Genomic DNA, 27,021 nt, shown 5'->3' on the forward strand with positions numbered 1-27,021 from the left:
CCTAAAAACCGGCTCCAGTCACGTCTTCATCACTGGAGGAGGAGGAGGAGGAAACTAAATCTACTGAAACACACTGATTCACTGTTTCAGCTCAAACTCTTGTTCTGGACAGTTTTTTATTTATTTTTTATTAGAAATTGAGTAAAAGACTTTGGTGGAAAACAGAATTTGATCTGTTAACGTTTCTGTTGTTGTTGTTGTGTTTCATGAGCTGCTCCGTCACAGCGACAGAGAGTTTTCGATTTTTAATCTTTTTTTTTTTGTTTTTAATATATATATATATACATATATATATATATATATATATACACATATATACACATATACATATACATATATATATATATATATATATATATATACTATATATATATATATATATATATATATATATATATATATATATATATATATATATATATATATATATACACATATATATATTTTTTTTAGGCAAAGTGCAAATCCTGCTCTGATAAAGCTTTGATCCCACAACATTTGGCACTCGAAACATTCACATTGGTGCTGCAGTGACAGAGAGACAGAGGAGGTTATCACAGGAGGAGGAGGAGGAGGAGGAGGAGGAGGAGGAGGAGGAGGAGGAGGAAGAGGAGGAGGAGGAGGAGGAGGAGGAGGAGGAGGAGGAGCTGCTGTTCTTTCTACCGTCCAACTACTGTGAAGCAGCTGATGGGATGTTCATGTACTAACACTCAGATCTCTAGTTATTTATTTCCACGTTGGGTGTTTTTTCTCTTTACAAGCCCTTACAGGTTTCTGTCTCCAACCTGTGCATCTTTATTTTATTTTATTTTTTTATGTTCTTTATCTCTCTCCCTCTTTTTTTTTTTTTTTTAAAAGGGATATTTCAACATTTTGGTAAAATCACCTATCGCCGTAATCCCTATTGTTTTAGCAGTAGGTTCATCACCTTTAATTGTCGGTGCTTATCGGTTGTTTTTAGATCGGCGGAGCAGAGACGTGAGCTCTGTGCGGTCCTCCCACGTTTCCCTCATCAAACTCATCAAATACACAATCCAACAACTCCAAAACGCTCTGGTGGACAAGTTGTGACCTGCACATTCACCACGCTATGAGATAATAACACAACGTTACCAGACAGAGTTGTTTTAGAGGGAAATGCAGAGACTGCTTGATGAAAAACTGTCCCTGAAGGCAACGCGCATCAGCGGTTTTGCATGAATTTCCCTCTAAAACAACTCTGTCTGGTAACGTTGTGTTATTATCTCATAGCGTGGTTCTTCACTTCCATTGTGTTCACTGAGCAGCTCACGTCTCTGCCCCGCCCATCTCAAAACAACATACACCGATAATTAAAGGTGATAAACCTACTGCTGTGACTATAGGGGTTATGGTGAGAAGAGGAGGTAACACTTTACTTGAATAGGTATTCATAAGATTGACATAACAGCTGTCATAAACATCAATGAATACTTATGACAGCTGTCATTCGGTCATTCAAGTGTCATTCAGTAAGTTATGTCACTTTTGATGCAAAGTTGACATTGTTTGAGATGTTTTTGTTCTGACAACTTGACATAAAGACAATTTAAACTGTCATAGCAGACCTAATTGCCAAACTTTAAAAATGATGTCAAGTTCTCATAACAAGGACATCTAAAACAATGTCAACTTTGCATCAAAAGTGACATAACTTACCGAATGACACTTAACGACAGCTGTCATAAGTATTCATTGATGTTTATGACAGCTGTTATGTCATGGTTATGACAGTTTTATGTCAATCTTATGAATACCTATTCAAGTAAAGTGTTACCAAAGAGGATCTGAATAAATGTTGGACTGTCCTTTTAAACCAAATGCACAAATAAAAAAAAAAGTCTAAACCATAAAGAGTGGAAAAGACATTTGACCGATCCTCCTGAATCTCTATCTTTATCTAAACTTCCACAGAACGACAGTGAATCACGTCCTCTGTTTCTTCACCAGCAGCTCCGACTCATTTCCCAGAATTCAACAGGAACCAGTGGAGCAGTTCCCAGTTAGTTCAACTGAGCTCAGCGTGAAAACCGGTTTCTGTGTTTTGTTTTGTCTCCTTTGTTGTTTTAGTCGATGAGTGGGTGAGTGTTTCAATCAGAAGTATTGATCGTTGATCTGTTACTGCGGCGGTGGAACACTGAACTCTGCTCCACTGATCCGTTAAGAGCTTCACGTCCATAAGAAACATCTGGAATCTTAAAAATAAATATATGCATCAGAAGTAGAACATTATATTGCTACGACGACCTCAGATCAAAGTGACCTGTGTGTGTGTGTGTGTGTTTGTGTGCGTGTGTGTGTGTGTGTGTGTGTGTGTGTGTGTGTGTGTGCCACTGCAGCGGCGTAGTGACATCATGACGTAGTGTCGTCTCAGTGTTACGCAAAGATGTTGGAGATGAAGTCACGAAACCGTTTGGCGTACTGCTCCGGGTGGACGGTGGAGATCTCTGCACCGGCCTGAGGACACACAACAACAACAACAACACAACACAACACAGGTCAAAAACAACAACAACTGTAATTTTAAATTGTATTTTATTGTTTTCATATATTTCACTGATCGCAATTATAGAATGCGAGTGTGTGTTTTATTGAAAGCGAGGCTGGGTGTGTGTATGAGGTAATGGGTTTTTTAGGTGCTGTAGCTACAAGCAAATCTCATTGTCTCTGTACAAAGACAACAGAGACCTTTGTAAATGTGAAAACATCGTAGACTCATTCAAGATTTGCGTTTGGGCAACACTGAAATATAACAGCGAAACATTGAAATTAATTTATTCATGGCCGCATTAAGTGAAATTATTATCTTTACCGATTATCCATCTGATTATCTGTCCTGCTGCAAGCGGACAACTTCTTTCAGTGGTGACTGTATAATATATAAAAGTAAAATATATAGACTATAGCCTAATATATAATGAGTATAGTCTAATATATAATGAGCTCCTGACGCTCAGCTCAACGGGTGAGGAGGCGGAGACAACTCTCGGCGGAGACGCTCAGAGAGAAAGTCAACAGCAGCGGATCAAACGCTCCGTTCTGATCCAGCTCCACTGGACTTTCAAAGTAAAGGTGACACCAGCTGTAAATGAGTTAAATAGTGAAACAGCGGCGCTTTTATAGCCAATTTTAGGGTGAAACTCTGAACATAACCTGGTGGGGACCAGGTTAGACTCAACACACCTCGCTAACCCACTAAACTGGCTTCGCAGTAGCTCCGCCCCTCTGGTAGTTCAGTGGTTCCTTCTTTGTCTTGTGTTTCCTTCACTCACTCATGTACATGTTGATGATTCACCAAATGTGGTTTATTCACAGGTTTCAGTCACGTGATGTTTTTGTGTTATTATAATATTATAATGTTTTGTTTGTTTCCAAGATGATCAGTAAATATTCAAAGTAATTAAATAAATAACCAAACTCACCCCGTGTTTGACAGTCTTTGCAGCGTGAGCAGCTTTCTTCTTGGTGTCGTACTGAGTGAGGACGTCGATCAGACCCATGAAGTAAACTTCTCTCTGAGGAGATCCTGACAGGACACACAACCACAGGGTTTATGTACACATTACACACACACGGAAACACAACAACACAACATCACAAAACATCACACACACAAAACCTCTGAAACTACTGCAGAATCATCATCGTTGTTGTTGAATTATAAAATATAAACTGATTCACCTCTTCATTAGTCTCATTATCAGATTAATTTCATACAGATTTATATTATTGACTCATTAGATGAAAAAAAGTGATAAATACAATAAAGTATTTTTAAAACTTCACTGAATTCTAATCTGAACTTTGAATGAATCAGAGTGTTAACACATGAGCTCTAACGCTGCGTTGCTCCGAGTCCTGAGAAATGAACTGAACTTTGTCAAATTACAGGTCGGAAATTCCACCTTACACTGAACTGCAACACGTCTTTGACCCTGTTATGAAAATGCGTTGTAACGTGCGTTACTTAGATTATAACAGGTAAATTATTATGTTATTTGTGTTATATTACTGCGTTACAGCAAATAGTAATGCATTAATGTAATTGTGTTACTCCCAACACTGTTTTTGATGCATCTTCATCTGCTTCTAAAATATGTTCAGCCACAATATAAACAACATATAATCAATGTTTGTCTCCTCCCAGTTAAAGGGATAGATCAACATTTTGGCAAATTGGCCCATTGCCATAATGCCTATAGTCATAGCAGTAGGTTCGTTACCTTTAATTGTCGGTGCAAGCTATTTTTAGATCGGCGGAGCAGAGCCGTGAGCTACTCAGAGCTACGCTACGGAGGCTCATGGGATTTCTTGGTTTCCCTCTTCAAACTCATCAAATACACAATCCAACAACTCCACAACACTCTGGTGGACAAGTTGTGAGCTGCACATTCACCACGCTATGAGATAATAACACAACGTTACCAGACAGAGTTGTTTTAGAGGGAAATACAGAGACTGCTTGATGAAAAACTGTCCTGTGCATCCGCGGTTTTGCACGAATTTACCTCTTTTTTAATAAACAACTCCGATACCGATAATTAAAGCTATAGTGCGTAACTTCTACGTGTCTGTAAATATCCGTTTCACCCAAGCCACTACAAGAGGAGATGATACAACGCTGATTAAGCCGTTCAGCTCCTCAAACGCCTCGCGGTATTTTTCAGTATTTGTTATTTTTGTATTTACTGTCTTGGAGCGACTTTCCCGCGCTGGCGGACAGGAAACGACCGAAACGACGTGTTTTACTCGGTTTTACCTGACAACGAGAAGGGAGGAGGGAGGAGAGCGCTCAGCAGCTGCTAGAAGCAACACCTGTTAGCAGCCTGGTGTTAGCCACATTGTTAGCAGTAAGTTACAAGGTGTGTGCCCGTGTTGCTGTGTGTAACTTACTGCGCAGAGTCTGTGTGCTGTGATGAGCAGTGTGCGGCGAGTCGCGAGTGTTATAGTCCGTCAACTGTGGTCCGTGACCAGCAGCATGTGGTGTGTTGCGAGTGTTACTGTTACTGTGTGTGACGTATCATGCAGCTACAGGGGTAGCGGTGGGGAGAGGAGGGGAGGGGAGGGTTACACTGGGCCATAGGTGCCGGCCGTATCGTTGTAATAACGCAGAAATCCTTTAGGGGGCGACAGAAGTTACGCACTATAGCTTTAAAGGTAACGAACCTACTGCTATGACTATAGGGATTATGGAAACGGGCCAATTTGACAAAATGTTGAACTATCCCTTTAAACGTGAACGCTCTGATGACGAAAGAGTTGGAGTTTTCCGACTCCTCTGTTACTTCCAGGTCGTCTTGAACACAGCATCAGACCGGATGTCTGTGAAGTTTTAAACCTCGTGTTGACGTCGACTTCCTGTTTGCCATCAACCTGCCACCGGTACAGTTCCCGTCTCCATGGTTACCTGCACAGCTGCCGACGGCGTACACGTCCACATAGGGGTCGAACTCCCCCGGCCCCAGAGGTTTACAGGACGACATGTAGCCGGCGATGCCCTCGGGAGACGTGCCGTAGGAGCCGGCGGCGGCGGCCGGGGCCAGGCCGTTCTCCTCCTGCTCCTCCTCGTTGGAAACCTCCTCCCCCTCCTCCTCCTCGCGCTCCGCTCGCCCCACGTCGTGGATGCCCAGCAGGAGGCTGTAGTCCATGATCTTCAGCTTCACCAGGAACTAAACACACAGAGACAGAGACAGAGAGAACGGGGTGAACCAGAGCTGATAGAAATATATTTAATCTTTGATTCTGTTCACAGCTGTTTATTTCTGAGAGAAGGGGGATATAATCTGTATGCACGCACAACTTTAAAAACCTTTTGCATTTTAATATGTGGAGTGAAACTGTGGAACAGACTAGCGGAGGAGCTCAGACAATGTCCAACCATGAGCAAATTCAAACAGCGGTACAAACAGACGGTATTTACAGGGACAGGGAAGAAGAGGGGTATGACAAAGGTTTTCACACTTTGGCCATATTTGTCACTTATTGTATTTATTTTGACACAAGCAGTCATGGTGGTAATTCTACATAGTCGACCTTTAATAATTGATTTTATATTAAAGGTTGACTATGTAGAATTACAAGAACAACAATAGAAAAAGAATTCCAGCAGTCGATTGCCAGACCGTTGCTAGGTAAAACGGGCCGTTGCTAGGGACTCCGCTCTGATCAGAGGACAGCAGAGGAGGAGAACTAAGCAGGATATTTACCTTATGTTTCATTTTTACCGTCATTAACAGCATAATAAATGACTTGCAGCTTGTTACAGGGAGAGTGGAGGCTCTCTGCTTCCAAACCGCTGCTGAAAACCAAACCTGCGCTCAGAGCCTCCGGCACTTACTGCTCTCGTCAAGTTGGGAAAAAAAAAAGGAGCTCGGTGGCACCGAAAGTCCGCGACAGTAAACGTGTTTATGACAGATCCTAACAAGTATATGATAATCCATTGATCCACCGATTGATTATTAAAAAGGCTTGGTTGGAAACAAACGCATACGACCGAGAGGAGGCAGGAAAACAGCGGAGAGTTGAGCCACATGTCGGCTACAGGCAGGTACGAATGTAAACAGAACGTTGACAGAAAGTCAGTTGTCGAGCCCGTCAGAAAAATTAAAAATAATAATTCAGACTAAAAAATTTATGGAAAAGCAATAGTTTCATTCTGTACCCCTCCCATGGATGTATTATTTTTGAAAAAATATAGCTTTTAATAAATATTCTACATATTCAACCTTTAATAGATACTTCAAATATTTTGTGTAAATAATTAGTGACGTAATTATATTTTGACTGTATTTGATTTTACACATTCATAGTGCTGTGAAATTAATTAATGCATAATAATCATAATACCGTGATCAATTATCATACCAAAAAAATCTATAATCATGACATCCCTAATCAGTAATTTAACTTATATATAATGAGCTCAGAGGGGGAGAGAGGCATTTTGATTGTCCCAACATTCACCGTCTCAATTACAAACAGATAAAATAAATTAAGTTTCTTATCTAGAAGACAAAAGGAAACAGAACCAGTGACTGTTTTGTGTCGTCTCATGTTGATAAAACTTCCTCAACGTGTCTGAGGTTTAATCTAAATCCTTCCTCAGTTAAAGGAACTTCTCCGTGCTCCTGATGAGCAGACGCTGCCCCCGTGTGGTGGAGGTTTGTAACGACGCCACGACGCCACCCACCTCCACATCTCTGTTGAGCTTCTCCATGAACTTCTCCTTCTGCTCCTCGGTCACGTAAACCTTCTGCATGTTGTTCCTGAAGTCCATGTCCTTGAAGGTGGGAAGCTCCTTCACCTTCACCAACAGACAAACAGAGAAACAGAGAAACGTCTTTACACTGGGACAGAAACATGAGGAGACGGACCGATGATGTAAAACAGACACGAGACGTTTGTATTCACCCGCTCTTTGTCGCTTGCTTCTCGAGCCACCAGAGAACCCTGAGGGAGGGAGAGAGAAGAGGAGGAGACGGGATGAAACCTGGAGGGAAGTGTTGTGTCGATCTCTTTCGCTCTCTCCATATCCCACATCCTTACTTTGTCTTTTTATGATTTCAGTTAATGAATTTTTTGTACCTTATTTCTATTGTCTCTATTTGTTACTGATCACTTTGTTCTCTATCTCCTCATTTTGCTCATATAACGTTGATTATCTATGAATTTTATCTCCTTTTTTTCCTCTATGTTTATTTGTTAGCCATAGAAATTTGTCTTGTTGTAATTTGTTATAGGGGTGGAACTTATGTACAAGCCAATCGGCTTCATTCGCTCCGTGCACCATTGAATTTAAATAAACTCAAACTCATGTTTATACACCGACTCTGAAACTTTAATCTGTCATTAAAGTTTTTGCAACAGATTGATTTTTTAAGGTTTTTTCACATCTGTTAAAGATTTTTTCAGTGGGATAGTTCAACATTTTGTCAAATTGGCCCATTGCCATAATCCCTATAGTCATAGCAGTAGGTTCGTTACCTTTAATTGTCGGTGCAAGCTGTTTTTAGAACGGCGGAGCAGAGCCGCGAGCTGCTCAGAGCTACGCTACGGAGGCTCATGGGATTTCTTGGTTTCCCTCATCAAACTCATCAAATACACAATCCAACAACTCCACAACGCTCTGGTGGACAAGTTGTGACCTGCACGTTCACCACGCTATGAGACAATAACAGAACGTTACCAGACAGAGTTGTTTTAGAGGGAAATACATGCAAAACCGTTGATGCACGTTGCCTTCAGGGACAGTTTTTCCCATCAAGTAGTCTCTGCATTTATGTGATGTTGAATTTATGTGCATTTCATATTTTATCTTTATATGTTTTATTATGTTTAGTATTTTATCTCCTTATTATGTTTTTATTGTGTTTATTTTACTGTACAGCACTCGCCTTAAATATCCTAATAACCGTGACCTTGACCTAATAATCTATCGAACTGTTCCACTGACGTCCTAAAATAAACAGTTGCAGTGATCATGATGACTCTGCAGCTCTCTTTGCTCTTTGACGTCCTCTCTGGACGGACGGACACAATATTTTATTTTTCTCTTTTTAATTTTTCGATAAGTGAGACGACCACAAAGTCAACAAGAACAGGAAATAAAAACACATCGGACTCAGTGTGTACGGCGTGAACTTGATGTGCAAAGACCTTTAGCATGAAAAGTCTGAGCTCACGTTGTCGTCTGGTTGGAAACGGTGACGTCAACACACACACACACAGACGGTGGCTCCTGATTGGCTCTTTCCTGCTTCACCTCGCTCCGATGAAAACAACATGACTAACAACGTGTTTGTGACCCCGGTGTCTTTGCCGACGGCGGCCGTCCTCCTCAACTCTACAAACCTACTGTACGTTAAGACATTTTAACATTTAAAAGTCAGACTGGATGTGTTGTAGATATCTGTAATTCAGTTTTGCCTCTTGTCAAAAAAAGATCATTTCAGATCCACAACTACGTTCTTTCTAGGACAGATGACGTCACTTGTCAATAAAAGACTTTATTAATGTTTAATGCTAAATTTAACTTGTGTAATTGTTTAATCTGAATTTTGCAGCTGTGTTTATTTACTCATGGTACCTATTCTCTGTATTATCCACTGTATTTGTATTATTGCATTTATTGTATTCAGTATATTTTATCTTATTCTAAAGCCTGACCAGGGACAAAGACTGCAAATTAGCTGAAGCTAGACGTCTTGTATGCATCGCATTTTCCATTTTCTGTGGCAATGTTGTATGTATTGTCCCTGTTAAATAAACATTAAAATAAATAAATAAAAACTTTAACCATTCATGTGTATGGGGTTTGTCATCACAGATATCTACAATTCAGTTGCAGATATGTGAATTACAGATATCTGTAACTGAATTACGACTAGTACGAATTCCAGTTTGAGATATCTACAATTTGATTCTGACTAGTCATAATTCCAGTTCAAGATATCTTTAATTCACCTCAGTTAAAGATATCTACATGTCCCTTTTCAGATATCTATAATTAAGTTTTGACTATAGGCAAAATGACGTTGTAGATATCTCAAACTGGAATTAGGAATAATCGTAATTTAATTGTAGATATCTGTTATCAAGTTACAGATATCTTGAACTGCATTTTGATTAGAGATATCTGTAACTTTCATTCAGCTTAGTCAGAATGTAATTGCAGATATCTTGAATTAGAGTTTGGACCAGGTGAAAATGTTAATTCTGGAGAGTCAAACTTCGCTTTTAAATGTTAATCCACTTCCCATACAAACACGTCTGTACACTCAGACTCTCTCTGCTGTTCCTCCTCCTCTTGTTTTATTCTCTGCTCTACTTCCTGTATGTTCAGTGTAAACAAACACAAACACATCCAGGACAAAGTAAAACTGGTTCCTCAATCCCAGAGCGATGTTTGTCTGACCTGAACAGAACAGAACTGTCTTTGTCTTTGTTTGGAGAATATTTCCTGAAACTTGATGATTATTTATCTGTTGGGCGACTAAATATTCAAAAAGAACGTGTTTGTTCTGATGATACGTGTGCAGCTGTGGCTCCAGTAGAGTTAATATCTGTTAATATCCGCTACAGATCTGTTCATCTGAGACGCTACAGATTTTCAAATCTTCTCTTAAAGGGATAGTTCAACATTTTGAGAGGAAAATACAGATACTGCTTGATGAAAAACTGTCCCTGAAGGCAACGTGCATCAGCGGTTTTGCATGAATTTCCCTCTAAAACAACTCTGTGTGGTAGCGTTGTGTTATTATCTCATAGCGTGGTGAATGTGCAGGTCACAACTTGTCCACCAGAGCGTTGTGGAGTTGTTGGATTGTGTATTTGATGAGTTTGATGAGGGAAACCAAGAAATCCCATGAGCCTCCGTAGCGTAGCTCTGAGCAGCTCACGGCTCTGCTCCGCCGTTCTAAAAATAGCTTGCACCGACAATTAAAGGTAACAAACCTACTGCTATGACTATAGGGATTATGGCAATGGGACAATTTGCCACAATGTTGAACTATCTCTTTTGTTTTTCTCCTTTTAGGCTTTTGAACCTTTGTGAGAGAAAACTAGTTTTGTGTGCTACTGTCTCTCTGTCTTTGTCTAATTTTGAAACTCTTCTTAAAAAGGGACAACAAGGAGTTTCTCCGTCGGCAGAACGAAAAATTCTGCGACAATAAAAAAGTCTCATATTAATGTGGATGAATCTACGCTACCCACACTTGTTAATGGGCCCCAATTTCGATAAATATATCGTTTTGTCTCTATTGTTATTTTGTTATTATTAGTGGTGGTGGAAATGCTGGGCGAGCCGACCAGCATTTCTTTACTTTCGGTTTTGTGGCGAGTCATGAGATTAACGCCGCCGAATCGCCGTTTATGGTCGGAACTACGACGGTATGTGATCGTCTTCGAACCTCTGACTTTAATTCTTGATGAATGAAAACATGAGTCTGTCTTGCGGTCAAAGAATTTCACGGTGCGCGGAGGCTCATAAATGTAGTGTGAAAACACTTCGCTTTTCCAAAACTCCTCGTTGTCCCTTTAAAACCCACATATGTTGTTGATGCAGCTGCGGCGGTTCCTCCTCACCTTCAGGTCGTACTTCCTGTGCACCACCAGTCTGTGGCTGAACATGTTCCTCATGACGATCAGATACGTCTCCTCGCTGTCCACGCTGACGCGGTACATCCCCAGGAACTGAGGCAGCAGCGTGCTGCCGTGACACTTCACGATGTGCTGCAGAGGAGGACGAGGAGGAGATGAAGCATTTGCATGAGTTTGTTTGTGTCAGAGATGAAATCATGCAAATATGCAAAAAACAAAAACACACACAATGACATGGAGAAAAATAAAAACATGACGCTCAGTGCTTCATCTGAAACTAGCGGAGAGAAAACGGTTATTATTTACTTTATTTTTGTTATATCTCGGACTGATGTAATGAGTTTTTATTTTATTTATTTAGACAATGTAGACCGGTCTTAAGACAAATGTTTATTTTTTGTATCCCTGGATAGTTAAGAGATAAATACAAGTGTTTTTTTTATATAATTATTTTGTGGACTGGTCTAAAGAGAAGTGTTATACTTGGTTATACTAAGTTAATATAACTTAAGTAATGTTCATGTTCTTGATATTGCAATGTAACAATCCTAAAATCATTTTTCTGGAAGTTTTCAAAAACTGAAGTTTGAACCGAACCGTGGGTTTGGTGAACCATTACACCCCTACCTGAAACACACACACACACACACACACATATCTTGTTCTGTGTCCAAACTCTGATTTTGTAGATGAATTATTAAAGTTTCTGAACTTTCCTCCTGTAACTCATGAACCAGAGTTAATGATCCACTCACTCTTCAGTCTGGAGCTCAGAGACCACGAGGACTCACAGCTCATCATCATCATCATCATCATCAGTAGGGATGGGCATTTCGAATAATTTTCTTACCGAGTAACCTAACCTAGTGTTACCCGGGTAACTGAATACTGTAATAAAAAGAAAATGATGTCATGTCTGAAGGACAGAGTGCAGCCGGGGCAGAAATGCACTCTGTCCGTCAGACAGTCAATAAAATCACTGCTCGATCATTATGGGATGGCTGATGGCTCTGTAGGAATCACATTATATTCCTCTAAACTGGCCCGTTGCTCATTTAATTTTGTGGTGTGTATTTGATGCAGAGTTAGGTGTGTAAATATTGCACATACACTAATGTAAGTTTTCATCGGAGTTACTGACAAACCTCTGTCAGCTGATCGAGCTGTGCCGTGCGCTCACTGTCCCACTACGGTGATGTCATTTTCCAAGAAAATTATTGGTCAGGAGGCGGAGTTTTTCTACCTGGTGATCTCAATCTGGAACATAACCTGCTCCGGACCAGGTTAGCCGTTCAGCATAAGTTGCCGCGGAAATGTATCCCGGTAAGAAGTGAACCACCGTCGTAGTACGGAAAACCCAGGGTTAACCCTGAAGTTACCTCGCTAAGCTCAAATCCTGCTTCGTAGTACAGGCCCCTGGAGAGGTCAGGGTTAACTCTGACTCCTGTCTGTTGACTTTTCTCAACTACTCTTTTTTTTAAATAATAAACACATCTTCTCTGTGGTTGCACTGTGTGAAATGTGCTGAATCGGCTTCGCTGCTGTTGTGAATCATGCACATCATGCATCGTCCAGTTTCAGTCAGATTAAAGCGAACACATGCAGAAGAAAATCAGTTTCCAATCACATCATCTGGGAGTTTTTAGTCGGATGTGGAGAAGTCCAGTACCAACGCGTTTTACACATGAACTCCAGTCGTCCAGTTACAGTCAGATTGAGGCCATAATTTGTTTTTCATGTGAACGTAGTGAGTCTAGTCTGAAACTGAAGCTGCTCGGCCGTCGTCGCTCCGACCACAAAGAGCCGATTGAGAGTCGGTGAGTGTGTGAGCAGAACTGTGGGCTGCAGATTCCTGAGCTGCGCTGGACTTCTCCTACACGTGAACTCTCGTATTTACATGGGCTCAGATGTGGAGATAAACCGAAGTCATTTGCATCTCAGCAACAAACCAACAACCACATAACAGAGCGTCTGTTCCGACCTTGACGCCGACCGACACTGGGCCGTTTCTCTGCAGCTCCGTGGGACAGATGTTTGTTGTAGTCATCCTTTCTCTCTCTGTCTCTCTGTTGCCCCGGAAACATGTTCCAGCTATAAATATTCGTATTTGGGTCGACCTGGCTCACCTACGACGCCTGAATCTGTTTAAACCTCTACACACACACACACGTTACAACATCTGGAGACAGAGCGACTGGAGGAGCAGACTAGAGGAAGGTTGTTTTATTTATAGTCGGAGCTGCGCTGTTCGATCTGGGACTGGGGCTCATGTCACAGATTTACTGTATCACCACGGCGACGGCTCCTCCTGCACATGCACATCCACATTTACACACAGACACAGATAATGTGAGATAACTGGGATGTTCTGAGCAATAAGGGGAAAGAAACCTGTCCATTTACCTGCTTTAAATTTGTCTTTTTGTTTTTACAGATGGAACTGGTTGTTTGTGGTTTTATATTATGCTGATCAATATTTTGTCATGTAGAGCCGCAACAGTTCATCGATTATTAAATTAATCCTCAGCTATAGAGTAGTTGAGTAGTTAATTTTTAAAAAAAGGCCAGATTCTCTGATTCCAGCTTCTTAAATGTGAATATTTCTGGTTTCTTTGTTCCTTTATGACAATAAACTGAGTCTCTCTTTGATTTGTGGACAAAACAAGACATTTGAGGACGTCACCTGGTGGTTTGAGAAACACTGATTGATGTTTTTAACATTTTATTGACCAAACAACTAATCAATTAATCGTTTAAATAATCGACAGATTGATCGATAATGAAAATAATCATTAGTTGCAGCTCTATTGTCATGTTTTATGTTATGATGTGTCCATGCTGAACCTGTAGAGGTCCCGTTGTGATCCATCAACCAGATCTCACGTGGTTTCCAGTCTCTCTGAGCGCTCGGTAACGAGATCTCAGCGAGATGTGAGCGAAAACCGACGTCAGGATTTTACCGTCCAATGAGGACGAACGCTCAAAACTGCAAAGGATCGGCCCAAAACACGCCCACGCCGCCCAACAACCGCCATCTATACGGAAAACCACAACTGTTTTCCTTCCCCAAAGAAGATGAAAACCGTAGGTTAGACACGTACGGACGCGTGTTTGTAAAGCCGACCAGTTTGTATTTAACAACGCAAGGTAAACAAGAACACGTGGGTTTCCACTGAGCCAGCCAATCAGAGGACAGCAGTGGGGGCAGCAGCTAAAGTGGTTGAAATCTGGATTTTTCTTGACAACTAGGGAGGTTTTCTGAATCGTATTAAATGAGAATTGCGATTCTCATGTGAATCGATTTTTTGGGACACCCTTAAAGCATAACACGTCTCCTTTAAGCCAGCGCGGCGTCGCCCGGCGTCTCTCTCACCTGGTGGTACTCTGACAGGATGCTGTGCATGTCAGCCACGTCCTCGCTGGAGATCTGCTTCACCACCAGCGTCCGGTCGTAGGAGTTGAGGAGCAGACCTTCACCCGGGTCGTCTGCGCTCCTCAGGGGGGGGCTGCGGGTCAGAGACACCTGGGGGGGCAGAGGGGGGAGACATGATGTAAGCTCCGGTGCAGAGGGACAGAGGTGGAGACGGGAGGAACTGAACTGAACGTCACACACCTGGTAGTCCAGATCCTCGATCCCAAAACGCTCCCGCAGGTTCCTGAACACCTGAGGACAGTATTCCTTAAATTTGAAATGTCCTGGAAGGTTTTCTCTGCACAGACACAGAAGGAGGGACACATGACATGACATGACATGACATGACATAATATAACATTACATAATATAATATGATACAATACAATACAATATGATATAATAGAATATAATATAAGATAATAAAATGTGTGGTAGGCTACTTGTTGAAGAGGTGGTTGTTGACTTTGATCTTGGTGTTGGCCTTGAAGTCGTCGGGCAGCAACATGACGGGAACCGGCACCTGGTTCAGATCATTGATCTGCAGACACAAACCCATCAGTCACACAGATACAACTCATTATTATTGTCAGTTCTACAGCTGAAATAAGTATCTAGTCACCATTTACTTACTTAATATTAAAAAGACAAATAAATCTGATTGACAAGAGCTGTGACACTGTTTACGCAGAGAAGGTGGTAAACTTTTCATGTAAAGGCGTGGACTGCTCGTCCACCTCAAGGTGCAACTGTCCGTCTTTAGAGCTTGAGCACTTGGTGTGGAAGTTAGTGTGCACAGACTATTCTCAGTGGATTTAACTCTTTCAGTGCAGTACAGTGCATGTGTCGACCTGTCCTTTTTCTTTAAGACAAAATATATTTAAAAGTAAAAGGAGTGTTTGAAATGTAGAGCAGGGAGGAGGAGAGATAAATGATGTAAACTAATGTGATGCGAGCGACCTTGTGTTTTGGTTGTGTTAATGTTGTATGTGTGTTGTCTGGGGTTGGAAACTGATAAGCTTTGCTTCTTCCATCCCCATTTCAAACAGTGTTTGTTGTTGTTAGTGTCTGTTGTTGTTGTTGTTTGTCGTCCTGTTAGATATTTGGTTATATGGTGTCCTGTGGATGTTCTTGTTATGTTGTATGTGAGATATAATTTTTGTTTGGTTTGAAATAAATATGATCGATCAATCAATCAATCAATCAATCAATCAATCAATCAATCAATTTAATGTTTCTAAATCCGTTGCTCAATCTTGTTTTTAATCATTTTAAACTTAATATTCTGGACAAAACCAGACAAACAATGAAAACACGTGTGTGGGTCAAATCACATCACATTTTCAGGTTAAAAGAATAATCTGCAGATTAATTATTAAATGTTCAACAGTTGCAACTCCACTCAGTTAATCTGATTGTTTCCTCCATTAATTGTTCGTCTCATCATCAACATCACAACAACACTGTAAAATCTGTTATTTTCTATGACATCAGAGGAGGAGGGACACAATCTTTACATTTGAAAAGCGAAACTTTGACAACTCTCGACATCTGTTAATGAACTGCTGGTCAGTAAAGTAACATTCATTTCCCTCCTTGACTGAACTATGGTTCATAATAACAGTTAATCTGGCTGGTTATTCTCTTATTAGTGAACAGTGACGTTGTCGTTCCCAGGTAGAACAGGTGATGATGATGATGATGATGTTACTGGTTGTGCTGCATTTTTCACTCCGATCTGATCTCAGATACAGATTATAAAACACTGGATCGTCACCTCTAGTGCCAAACATGAATAAATAAATAACTAAATACATACATACAGTGACCCACTAATCCTTCTATCAGGTCGTGTTTTAGCAGCTGTGTGCAGCAGCTGGCCAGATGTGCAGCAGCTCACCTGTCCAGGTGTCACGTCACAGCCCAGTGACTAAACAGGCTTCAACATCTGGTTTATTATAAATTCTCTTATTACTTTTTTCACACTTTGTTGTTGAGCTTTGAGAGCTGAAAACTGAGAATATTTTTATTATTATATTCTTTTTATGGCATGGTGCACATTGGACATAGTAACAAAGCTATTATAGTTTTACAATCTTTTTTTGTTACAAAGATAACGTTAAACGTAAAAAAAAAATAATAATAAAGATTTCTTTTTTTATGTTAATATATTACTTTTATTGCCAGGTGCACATTGGATAGAACACGTTACTATCATAGTTTTACTTTTTATTTTTTTGTTATGGACCAAGATAAAGTTTTTTTTAAGGATATTTTAAGTTATTCCTGGATGAAACAGACAAATTAATAAATTAATCTACAAAGCAGGAGTGATTTAAAATCCGGGGCCCTCAGTATCTCCTCTTACCGGGGTGGTGTGTTAATCCAGGCCGGGGTGGAGGGCTGCAGACCCGGGGTGAGACAGCTCACCTCCCCGCTGACCTGCTGCTAGCCCCGGAGCTAACGGAGCTAACTGGGCTAACGGAGCTAATGGAGCTACTAACGGAGCTAACTGGGCTAACGGGGCCATAGATATACTGACAGTATATACTGTATATCTATGTAACGGGGCTAATGGAGCTAACGGGGCTAACGGAGCTAACAGAGCTAACGAAGCTAACAGAGCTAACGGAGCTAACTGGGCTAACGGTTAGCTCGCCGCTCCGCCGCCGCCGACTCACCGAGTGGTTGACGCCCCACATGAAGACGCTCTGGACCGGGTCGCTGGCCCGGAACACCTTCACTTTCTGCTGCACAAAGTGTTTCTTCTTGGTCTTGGTCTTCGGCGCCAGGATCACCATGGGGCTGGAGGCGGCCGCCGAGCTCCCCAGGGCGGCCATGACCGCGCTGCAGCTCTCTGCTTCGGCTTCTCTCCTCCAGACAGCGGCGGCGGCGACTCTTCCTGCTGAAGGCTGCTGCTGCTGCTGCTGCTGCTGCTGCTAGCTGCACCAGAGATACTCTATTTACCAAGATGCCCCATGACCGACAGGCTGCTGCTGGCTGCACCAGAGACACTCTATTACCAAGATGCCCCATGACCAATACATCCAGCTGTTTTTATGTTTGTTTGTTTTGTTGATGTTGTCTAAATGTGGATGTACTGTGCTGCTTTCTTGGCCAGGACCCCCTTGCAAAAGAGATTCTGAATCTCAATGGGATTATTCCTGGTTAAATAAAAAAAATAAAAAAAATGCCAGGCTGCTCCAATGACAGAAACAACTTCCTGTCTCCTAAAGTGGGCGTGGCCAACCGTCACCCCACCTCCTTTGTGAACGTGTTGTGTGGATTTATAAAATTTGTAGGTAGATGAAAGTGAGATATTTTCTTTGATGACATTAATGCTGCGTTCAAGACAACTCGGAAGTCGGGAAAAAACAAGCTCCGAGTTGTAAAAAATGAACTGAACGGCGTCGAACTCGGAAATTACAGGTCGGAAACTCGGGTATCATATCAGAGCTCCAACTTTCCGACTTGACATCACGACAACATCAAAATAGGGCAGCCCTCGTCTTAAACGGTTATAATTTAGACATTTGAAGTTATTTGTTGCATATTTTTTTGTGTATTATTGCAGTAGCCTATATGAAATACGTTTATATTGAGCTGTGATTGTTGTATGGTGTGAAATCGCGGTTCCTCATATGTGACGGAAATAACGTTTAACTATCAAGGCTATAACATTATATGTGCACTCATCTGCAGCGTCTCCTCTCCAAAATAAACATAATTTACTGCTGAATTTATTTTTCGTATTCAGCTATGAGCCACAATATGCCAAACTTCCTTCAGGTATCCATGTTTTTTTTTCTTCCGAGTTCCTGCAGCGTGAACGCAATGATGTCGGAAGTCGGAAATTTCTGAGTTGGGAATTACGACCTCCGAGTTGTTTTGAACGCAGCATAAATATTTACACTACTAACAGTCATATATTTAGCATGACGATACTTATTTAAATAATTTTCACGGGAGTTCGCAGCAGCCGTTTGTTTGACGTTGCCTAGGAGATCTGTGCCAAATCTCGCGAGAGTGTGTTGTTGAGACTTTGACAGGTCTTGAACAAAGTTCATTTTCTCCTGATGTGTCCGTCTGAAAATTCCCATTTTGGTGTCAAAATGTTCAGAAGAGATGTGGCTTGTGAAAAAATGAGTTCAAAATTTACTTCAGTGACCGTGGGGCGAAAGGATCGACCATAATCTGTGATCACGTTCAATTTTCCCATTGGAGTCAAGGCTGCCGCTGGTCTGCTAGTCCGCTAGTACAGGAAGCTGACTGGTCATGGGGCATCTTGGTGAATAAAGTATCTTTGGTCTTGGTTCATAAACGGTCTTTGGCTGCACTCACCGCTCCTCTCTGTCTCAGCCGTCCGTCAGGCTGCGGTGTGTTCCGGTAACGGCTCGTTAACGGAGCTGCTGCTGCTGCCGAGATGAACCGACACCTGACGGCCTCGCCATGTTCCGACTGACTGACTGACAGGTCGTCCCCTCCGTGTTTTTATGAACCACGTGGTGAGTTTATGATTGACAGCTGGCAGGAACCAATGAAAACGCTGCTCTGTGTCACATGACCTCAGATGGGTGGGACGTCACAGTTCTGTGGTGCGTTCACGTACGATCGAGTGTCGGAGGGAAATTCTTTTGGATGCTATTTTTATGGATTGGCACAAGGCATGGCTTGTTCCTTTTAAATTTTGTGTCACAAATAAAATTAGAGAATTACATTTAAAAATACTACATAACATATACCCATCTAAGATGTATATTTCAAGATTCCTTGACATCGATAACAAACCTACCTTTTGTAAAATTGAACTTGAAAATGTAACCCATTTGTTTTATGGTTGTTCATATATCCTAGTAGTACATTTTGGAAAGAACCTGAGAGAGCTATATATTATGTAAAACAAAACACAAAATCAACATTGAGGGAAAGAACGTTATCACTTATTTTGATTTCAAAGAAAAGAAACTATGTAGCCTACATAGTAAACCTTTATATTTTACTGGGGAAGTTTCATATCCATAAATGCAAATTTCAGAATTCTTCACCATCATTTAAGTTGTTTTTGATTGAAGTTGATTATTATTTTAAGTCTCTTAAGTTAATTACAAACAGGAAATGTATATCAATAATGAACATCAGAAATGTTTAATGAATAATCTGTCACAATAACTATAATTATAATTTTCATGGGATACGAGGTCACCAAAATTTATTTTCCTTTATTGCTAACTTGATTGTTTTTTTGTTTTGTTTAACCTTTGTTATACTGTCATATAATTGTAACTTTACTGTACCGTTACTGTTGTAACGGATGTGAGCTGGAAAGACTGAAATGTTGTTGTTGCTACAACTTTAAATAAAGTTGAAGGGAAAAAAAAAACGATCGAGTGTCAGAAAACATGGCTCTCAAAAATTATTTCGACTTTCTCTCACCAAGTTTGTTATGTGTTTTGTTCTGATAAATTTAATATCCTGACATGTATAAAATCTGACGAACGTTAAACTGTAAGAAATTAGGCCATAAAATGCTGCAATTATTGGATGTAGCCTACTGCTTAATAGTAGTTTTGGCAGAAGCCTGTGTAGTAGCTTTACTGTATGAATAATTGAAAATAAATGTTTGTTTTTTCCTAAATTGTTTTTGATCATTTTAAATTTCCATTTTCGGATTTATTTTTACATATATAAACAAAATTATGCTGACTGTAGATTGGCTGCTTGTAAAATGAGTTGTCCTATACTACCTACTGATGTAAAAGTGAGTGTGAGGAAATAAAATAAAGAAAAAGAAACATCTGCTCTGGATGGTGATAATAAAACATAAAGAAAATGAGCCTGGTTTGAAGTTAAATCTCACTTATCTCAGACTAGAAATAGAGTCACACTGTACAGGTGTGTACGGTCAGATAGATGTTTATCCTCTAGGGGGCAGAACGACGCTGAAGTATCAGGCTCAGGAGCTGAAAGCTGCAAGGTGTTTTATCATCACACAGACAGATTTAAAGAACAGAGGTCCAGTTCATCATCCAAACACACAGGGCAGCATGTTACCAGACAGATGACACATTCACAGCTATTATAAGAAACAAGGAAATGCAGTGTTTGGCTTCTTCTTCCCCTTTTCAAACCAGGTGAAGCTGCTGCTCTGGTCGACTAAATCTAAAGGTTTATGTTGACGTCCAACAACATTAGCCTGACCACCTGTAACTGCTTTTAATTGACTGTAAAAGTGATATAATGTACTTTGACCACCGAAAACAACACAAATCTATTTGTTTTGAACGGCAAATTCCATAATACACAAATGTAAATGTTTCAAAGTCTCATCCAACTTGAGAGGTTTTTTATGTGAATTTAAGGAATACATTAACCTTAACATTTATTGATAGCCTACTAAATAAAGCATCACAACTACAGATCTATATGGACCTTTTCAAAGAGGAGTAATGCATGTCTGATCTGTTTCCATTTATATATTTATTTACGTCTTTATTATTATTTTTATTATTATTAATTTTGTTAATACTGCTCATATCCCTATGCATAATATATTGATTAAGATTTATGTGACATTGTATGGAGCTCCTGTCTGATATTAAGTTCACTGGGGGGAAAAGCTGGTTAGCATGCTAACTGTAGTAGCCTAGCTCATCTTTGACACAATATCTGAACTGTCATGTCTTCATATTGCATTCATTTATAACTTTTACTGCGTCAAGCCCTGAAACACTGGATCCTACATTTCCCATAATGCACCTGGATAGTGTCTTTTCTTAAACCCCAAACCCTGACACACGTTTCAAACTGCACACGTCCAGTTTGTGAAGCGGATTCCTTTTTCTATTAACTCCAACTCTGAGCTACTGATGATTAGCACGAGGCTCACAGGTGAAACTGGAAATGACGTGAGAAAAGAGAAATGTGTGAGTTTTCACCATTAGTTCATTAATATTATGCTTCACCGACAAACAGTGTTTCACTACACTGAGGTAAATGAAGAAGAAAATGAATGAAATGTACTGGGTCCGCATAGATATATATACGTATATATATCTATGCTGCCGTCTGCCGGACTCCATGTGAATGCAGCAGACTATGTGAATCTTCTTCATGTGTTTGATTTCATGTTGGAGGAGGCAGGTGTTAAAGAATGAAAGAAGCTAAACATTGTTAATTTTATCACAAAACAAGAGGAGGCTTTTGGTAAATTTGAAAGAAAAAAAAAAGACAAGTTCAATGAGTTATATTATATACTATATATTAAATGTGAAGAATGTTTTTGATAAATATGGATCCAACACCTGGCAACCCAGAGACGTCCTCATTGGCTCATGACTGACTGATAACACATTAACACTGTGGAAGATGTCCCGTCTGTAAAAATTAATTTTATTTTAATTGTTTGGTTCTCAATTAATATGAATGTCCCTTTTAGAAAGTATAGACCAGTAAATACATCTCAAATAATTAAAAGTCAACATCTGAACCATACGTAACTATATAAAAGGCTTCTGTCAAAGTCTGTGAAATAAAACGACACAGGTTTCTGTTACATTATTGAACAAACCTTTATTGATGATCAGACATGAACAAGGCCGTTATAGTGCAAGTCAACAAGGCGACGGGTCGTCATGACGTCAGGCGTCCTGCGTCAGGACGTTTGGAGACGCTACAAACTTCAACAGATTTAACTTGAATTTGGTTGAAAGGTGTTTTTTTTATTTTTTTTATTTCTGTAAACGTAAATTCTGAGTAAACTTAAATATCAGTGACGTTAATAAACCTGAACTTAGATTAACATCTGTCTCACTTTATACGTTACACCTTAGGCTGGACCAGCTGTGTGTGTGTGTTGATCCAGCTGATTCACCTTGTTGTTTTTCAACATGTCTGCCGCCGATGGCTCCAAAACAAAAGCATGACAACAGCTATAAATAACAGGTCGAGTCTCCAGCAGATTGTGATTGAACAGTTAAACCCTGTGTCCAAGTCTCACAGCTCCAGTTACAGCTCAGAGGACAGAGGACAGACACAGAGACAGGACAGGAAACGCTATTTTGGTTAATCGATTGAGCTGATACAGAATAATAATAGTAATATTAATAATAATAATAATAATAATAAAGATGATATCATTCCCTTTAATCAACCAGAAGGAAAACAATCATCCATCAGATCGTGTGTGTGGGAACCAGCTCCCACCGACACAAACTCAAACTCACAGTTTCTCATTCACCTGCAGCCGTGGAGTCTGAACCACTGAACCACGACCGGACCGAGTCCCATCGGCTGAGCCTCGGGAACCAGGAGAACCAGGAAAACCGTTCTCTAATAAAAACTAACAGAACCGTTCTCTACTGGAACCAAAGAGAATTTGTGTCCAAGAGATGTAAGACCGACAGATACGAGAACTCTTTTATTCCCACTGTTACTAGTCTTTTAAACACGACCATATGAGTCTTCTAACTAGCTCCTCTTTTATCCTTGGGGCTGCCTTTTATTTTATTTTATTTGTATCACGTGTATGCTGTATTTTGTATCACACTCTCATGCTGTATTTATTAAGTCCACCACCGTTTGCTGAGTTCTTTTATGTGTTTTTATGTTATGTACTCTATGTATGATATGGCTCTTCTTTTTCTCTCTGTCGGCTGCACAACAAACTGCCCCACTGGGGAAAATAAAGACACCTTGAACCTTGAACCTTGAACCTTGAACCTTGAACCTTGAACCTTGAACCGTTCTCTACTGGAACCAGGAGAACCGTTCTTTTCTCTAAAAGCAGTAAACCACTGTAAACTGTTGTGAACCGTTACTCTAATAAAAACCAAAGAGAACCTCTGTAAACTGTTGTGCAAACACTGATGTGGTGTCACGTTTCAACTCCAAATGAATTCCAATTAAGATTTTAATGATCCTCAGTGTTTTTATGTTCAGGATTAAATGATTTGTTTTTTCTCCATTCGTTCCTGAGAGAAAATCTGAAAAACAAGAAACTTCACTCAGGAACAAATGTGCTAATTAACAATCTGTACAATTAATATATCGGCAGTGAGAAGTATTGATCAGTCTGTGATCGGTCGCTCCTCGTCAGAGCCACAGTTTTAAACCAGTGGATCAATAAAACATCAAAATATTAACAACTTTCGGATTTTACAGAAAAAAAAAGACATTTTAACAGATATTTTGACTCTTTTCAACCAATTGATCAATAAAATCATTGGCAGATGAATCAATAATAATCATAATTGGCACTTTCTTCTGTCTGTGTCATATTTATCATGTGAGTAATTTATAAATATGTCTCAGTTCTTCTTTATAACATCGACTGTAAAGTGCAGAGATCTGATTGGCCGACGGCGCCACGTTGATCTGAGCCGGTTTAAAACGACGACTTCCTGTTTAACTGTGAAACCTGAGTTCAACCCACTGATACAGACTCACACAGCTGCTGCACAACAACAACAACAACAACAACAACAACCACACAACCAACACACACACCACCACCTCGGAGCAGAGAGGAGGAAACCGATGACGCCATCATCATCATGAGCTCACGTTTGTTTTGAAGTTTCCTGCAGAAAAATGACGACATCGTTCTGACTCCACTATCATTCAAACAGGGAAAAATAAAAAATAAAAACTTTAAATTAAAACGGAAACTAAACTTTCAGATGGAGGAGAACGAGACGAGAGACTCCCTGAACGTCAGCTGAGAGGTGGAGGAAATATATGAGAACTGAGCCGTTGGTTTGTTTCCTCTCGTCTCAGAACAGAGATGAACTAAACACCTGTGATGATGATGATGATCAATAATCAATAATCAATGAAACAGAGAGAGAGAGAGAGGGAGAGTCTATTCCCTGAAACACAACAGTGCTCTGCTTTGTTTGGGTCGTGACAGATGAGACAAGTGAGAGAGAGAGAGAGAGAGAGAGAAAGGCTGCATGCAGACTGACCAGAGGACAGAGGAGGGGAGAGGAGAGGAGAGGAGAGAGGAAAGGAGAGGAGAGGAGAGGAGAGGAGAGGAGAGGAGAGGAGAGGAGAGGAGAGGAGAGAGGAGAGGAGAGAGGAAAGGAGAGGAGAGGAGAGAGGAAGGAGAGGAGAGGTAGAAGAAGGAGAGGGGAAGAGAGGAGAGGAGGGAAGGAGATAAGGAGAGGAGAGGAGAGGAGAGAGGAAAGGAGAGGAGAGAGAGGAGGGTGAGGAGAGGGGAGGAGGGTGAGAGGGGAGGGGAGAGGGGAGGAGAGGAGAGGAGAGGAGAGGAGAGAGGAAAGGAGAGGAGAGGAGAGGAAGAGGAGGGAGAGGAAGGGGAGGGAGGCGGAGAAGGAGAGAGAGGAGAGTAAAGAGGAGAGAGTAGAGGAGAGGGAAGAGGAGAGGAGAGGATAGGAGTATAGGAGAGGAAAGGAAGGAGGAAGAGGAGAGAGGAGAGGAGAGAGAGAGAGGAGAAGGGGAGGAGAGGATAAGACAGGAGGAGAGAGAGGAGAGGAGAGGAGGGGAGAGGAGAGGAGAGGAGAGAGAGGGGAGAGGAGGGGATAGAGGAGAGGAGAGAGAGAAGGAGAGGGAGAGGAGGAGAGAGAGACAGGGAGAGGAAAGAGAGGGGAGAGGGAGAGAAGGTAGAGGGAGGAGGAGAGGAGAGGAGAGGAAGAGGAGAGGGAAGAGAGGAGAGGGAGAGAGAGAGAGGGGAGGAGGAGAGGAGGAGGAGGGGAGAGGGGAGGAGAGGGATAGGGAGGAGAGGGAGAGTGAGAGGAAGGAGAGGAGAGAGAGAGACGAAGGAGAGGAGAGAGAGAGGAGAGGAGAGGAGGAAGGAGAGGAGTAGAGGAGAAGAGGAGAGAGGAGAGAGAGGAGAGGAGAGAAAGAAAGGGGGAGAGGAGAGGAGAGGAGAGAGAGAGGAGGAGAAGAGGAGCGGAGAGAGGAGAGCGAAGCGTCTCGTCTCTACTCTCGAGGAGAGAGAGGCTCGGCCGCTGAGGGAGACCCCCTTCTCTTCTCTTCTCTCTCGGCTCTGTCGAGGAGAAGTGCGCTCGTTCTTTTCGTTTCTCTCTTAGGGAGGAGGCGATAGACCAAGGACACATATTGCATAGACCTTATCAGGATACCCCTCGTCCTCCTCCTGTCTTGCATCTTACAGTCTCTTGTTTCCGTGGTGATTCAGATTGTGAGACGTTGCTTCACATCAACTGTACAAGTCTTATAAATAAAAGCTGAGGGGGGGGCGGGTGTCCAGGAAGACGAAGACAGCCACGTGCATGTGTGTGTGTGTGTGTGTGTGTGTGTGTGTTAGCAGCATGCTAGGCTACTTGTGGATGAGCTCTACAGTGCAGCCAGCTGTTTGCAGGGCTTCATGAGTCCACAACCAGAACCAGGTCCACACTGCAAAAACTCTAAATCTTACCAAGAATATCTGTCTTATTTCTAGTCAAAACAAATCTCATTCTACTTAAAAACAAGACTAATCACATTAAAAAGTAGCTTGTTTTTAGACACGTTTTTACTTCTTTCAAGCAGATTTTCACTTGAAATAAGTAGAAAAATCTGATAGTGGAGCAAGTTTTTCTTCCTTATTACAAACACAAAAAACTTGCTTTCACTGGCAGATTTTTCTACTTATTTCAAGTGAATATTAGTTTGAAACAAGTGAAAATGATCTAAAAACAAGTTAATTGTTAGGTGATGAGTCTTATTTTAAGTGGAAAGAGATTAGTTTTGACTAGAAATGAGACATTTTGACAAGAAATAAGACAAATATTCTTGGAAAGATTTTGAGTTGTTGCAGTCCTAGTCCAGAACCAGAACCAGCTCCAGGTCTTCAGCCACTCAGCGGGTGCAGGTCGACCTTGACCTTCTCCCCGCTGCTCAGCATTCCCACGGTGGGGAAGAGGCCTCCGGGAGGAACCAGCATCTCCCTCCGGCCCATCAGCTTCCCGTTCCTGGTGAAGAACACCTGCAGCACGGCCACAGGGGGGCAGCACAGGGCAACACACACACACACACACACACACACACACACACACACACAGACAGAGAGAGAGAAAAGTCCTTCAAAATACAAAAAAAATCAATCAAATTAAACTTCCAGATGTATCGTGACATGAAAGCTATTTTCAGCGAGGCTGATCAACAACATATTTTCACTAATGGTTTGCGTTGTAATGTTAATTTTGTGAAACATAAGTTATTTCTTGAGTATAAAGAAAAATGGGCTAATGATATCTGGTTTAAACCAAAGCTCAGAACCTATTGCCAATTGAAAAATGTATATTGTTCAGAACCCTATGTGACTTTGCCATTGGACAGATCCAAGAGATCTTTATGTGCCCAGTTGAGGGCTGGATTCTCCCTCTGGCAGTAGAAGTTGGTAGGTTTAACTCAGTACCTGGGGATGAAAGACTATGCACATTATGTAATCTAAATGTAATTGAGGATGAACTGCATTTTGTGTTTCATTGTCCGTTATTTGTTGTTTTGGGTTGATGATGAGGTAAAGTTGGAAAGGT

The 27,021-nt window shown here is 41.1% G+C and overlaps 2 protein-coding genes across 4 annotated transcripts in view; both read right to left on the reverse strand.

The window, feature by feature from the left end:
• Nucleotides 1-435: 435 nt before the first annotated feature.
• On the reverse strand, nucleotides 436-17,437 carry pip4k2ca (phosphatidylinositol-5-phosphate 4-kinase, type II, gamma a). Of its 2 annotated transcripts, XM_085782979.1 has the most exons (10): nucleotides 17,209-17,437; nucleotides 14,971-15,068; nucleotides 14,729-14,825; nucleotides 14,489-14,638; nucleotides 11,101-11,247; nucleotides 7,429-7,467; nucleotides 7,208-7,321; nucleotides 5,426-5,687; nucleotides 3,441-3,544; nucleotides 436-2,475 (listed from the first exon to the last, which is right to left on the reverse strand). In XM_085782979.1, the coding sequence occupies exons 1-10, from the start codon at nucleotides 17,365-17,367 to the stop codon at nucleotides 2,395-2,397; spliced, it is 1,251 nt and encodes a 416-aa protein (XP_085639105.1). In that variant the 5' UTR covers nucleotides 17,368-17,437; the 3' UTR covers nucleotides 436-2,394. The 2 variants fall into 2 exon arrangements, with proteins under 2 accessions (XP_085639105.1, XP_085639104.1); XM_085782978.1 differs by having other exon boundaries at nucleotides 14,489-14,825.
• An 8,797-nt stretch (nucleotides 17,438-26,234) lies between these two features.
• spryd3 (SPRY domain containing 3) overlaps nucleotides 26,235-27,021 on the reverse strand; it is a 94,869-nt gene continuing 94,082 nt past the window's right edge. For both annotated transcript variants that reach the window (XM_085782982.1, XM_085782983.1), the window contains exon 11: nucleotides 26,235-26,468. In XM_085782982.1, coding sequence (XP_085639108.1) covers nucleotides 26,334-26,468 — 135 coding nt within the window. In that variant the 3' untranslated portion in view covers nucleotides 26,235-26,333. The remainder of the gene's footprint in view (nucleotides 26,469-27,021) is intronic.

Source organism: Trachurus japonicus, chromosome 7 (assembly GCF_045865225.1).
Source record: "Trachurus japonicus isolate A0001 chromosome 7, Traja_1.0".
In the NCBI taxonomy this organism is placed as follows: domain Eukaryota; kingdom Metazoa; phylum Chordata; class Actinopteri; order Carangiformes; family Carangidae; genus Trachurus; species Trachurus japonicus.

Excerpts from the sequence above, each read along its gene's own strand:
- pip4k2ca (XM_085782978.1), bottom strand. The coding sequence starts at position 17,367 with ATGGCCGCCCTGGGGAGCTCGGCGGCCGCCTCCAGCCCCATGGTGATC. Across the intron at positions 15,069-17,208 it reads TGTGGGGCGTCAACCACTCG|ATCAATGATCTGAACCAGGT; the intron begins GTGAGTCGGCGG and ends TTGTGTCTGCAG. Across the intron at positions 14,826-14,970 it reads AACAACCACCTCTTCAACAA|AGAAAACCTTCCAGGACATT; the intron begins GTAGCCTACCAC and ends GTGTCTGTGCAG.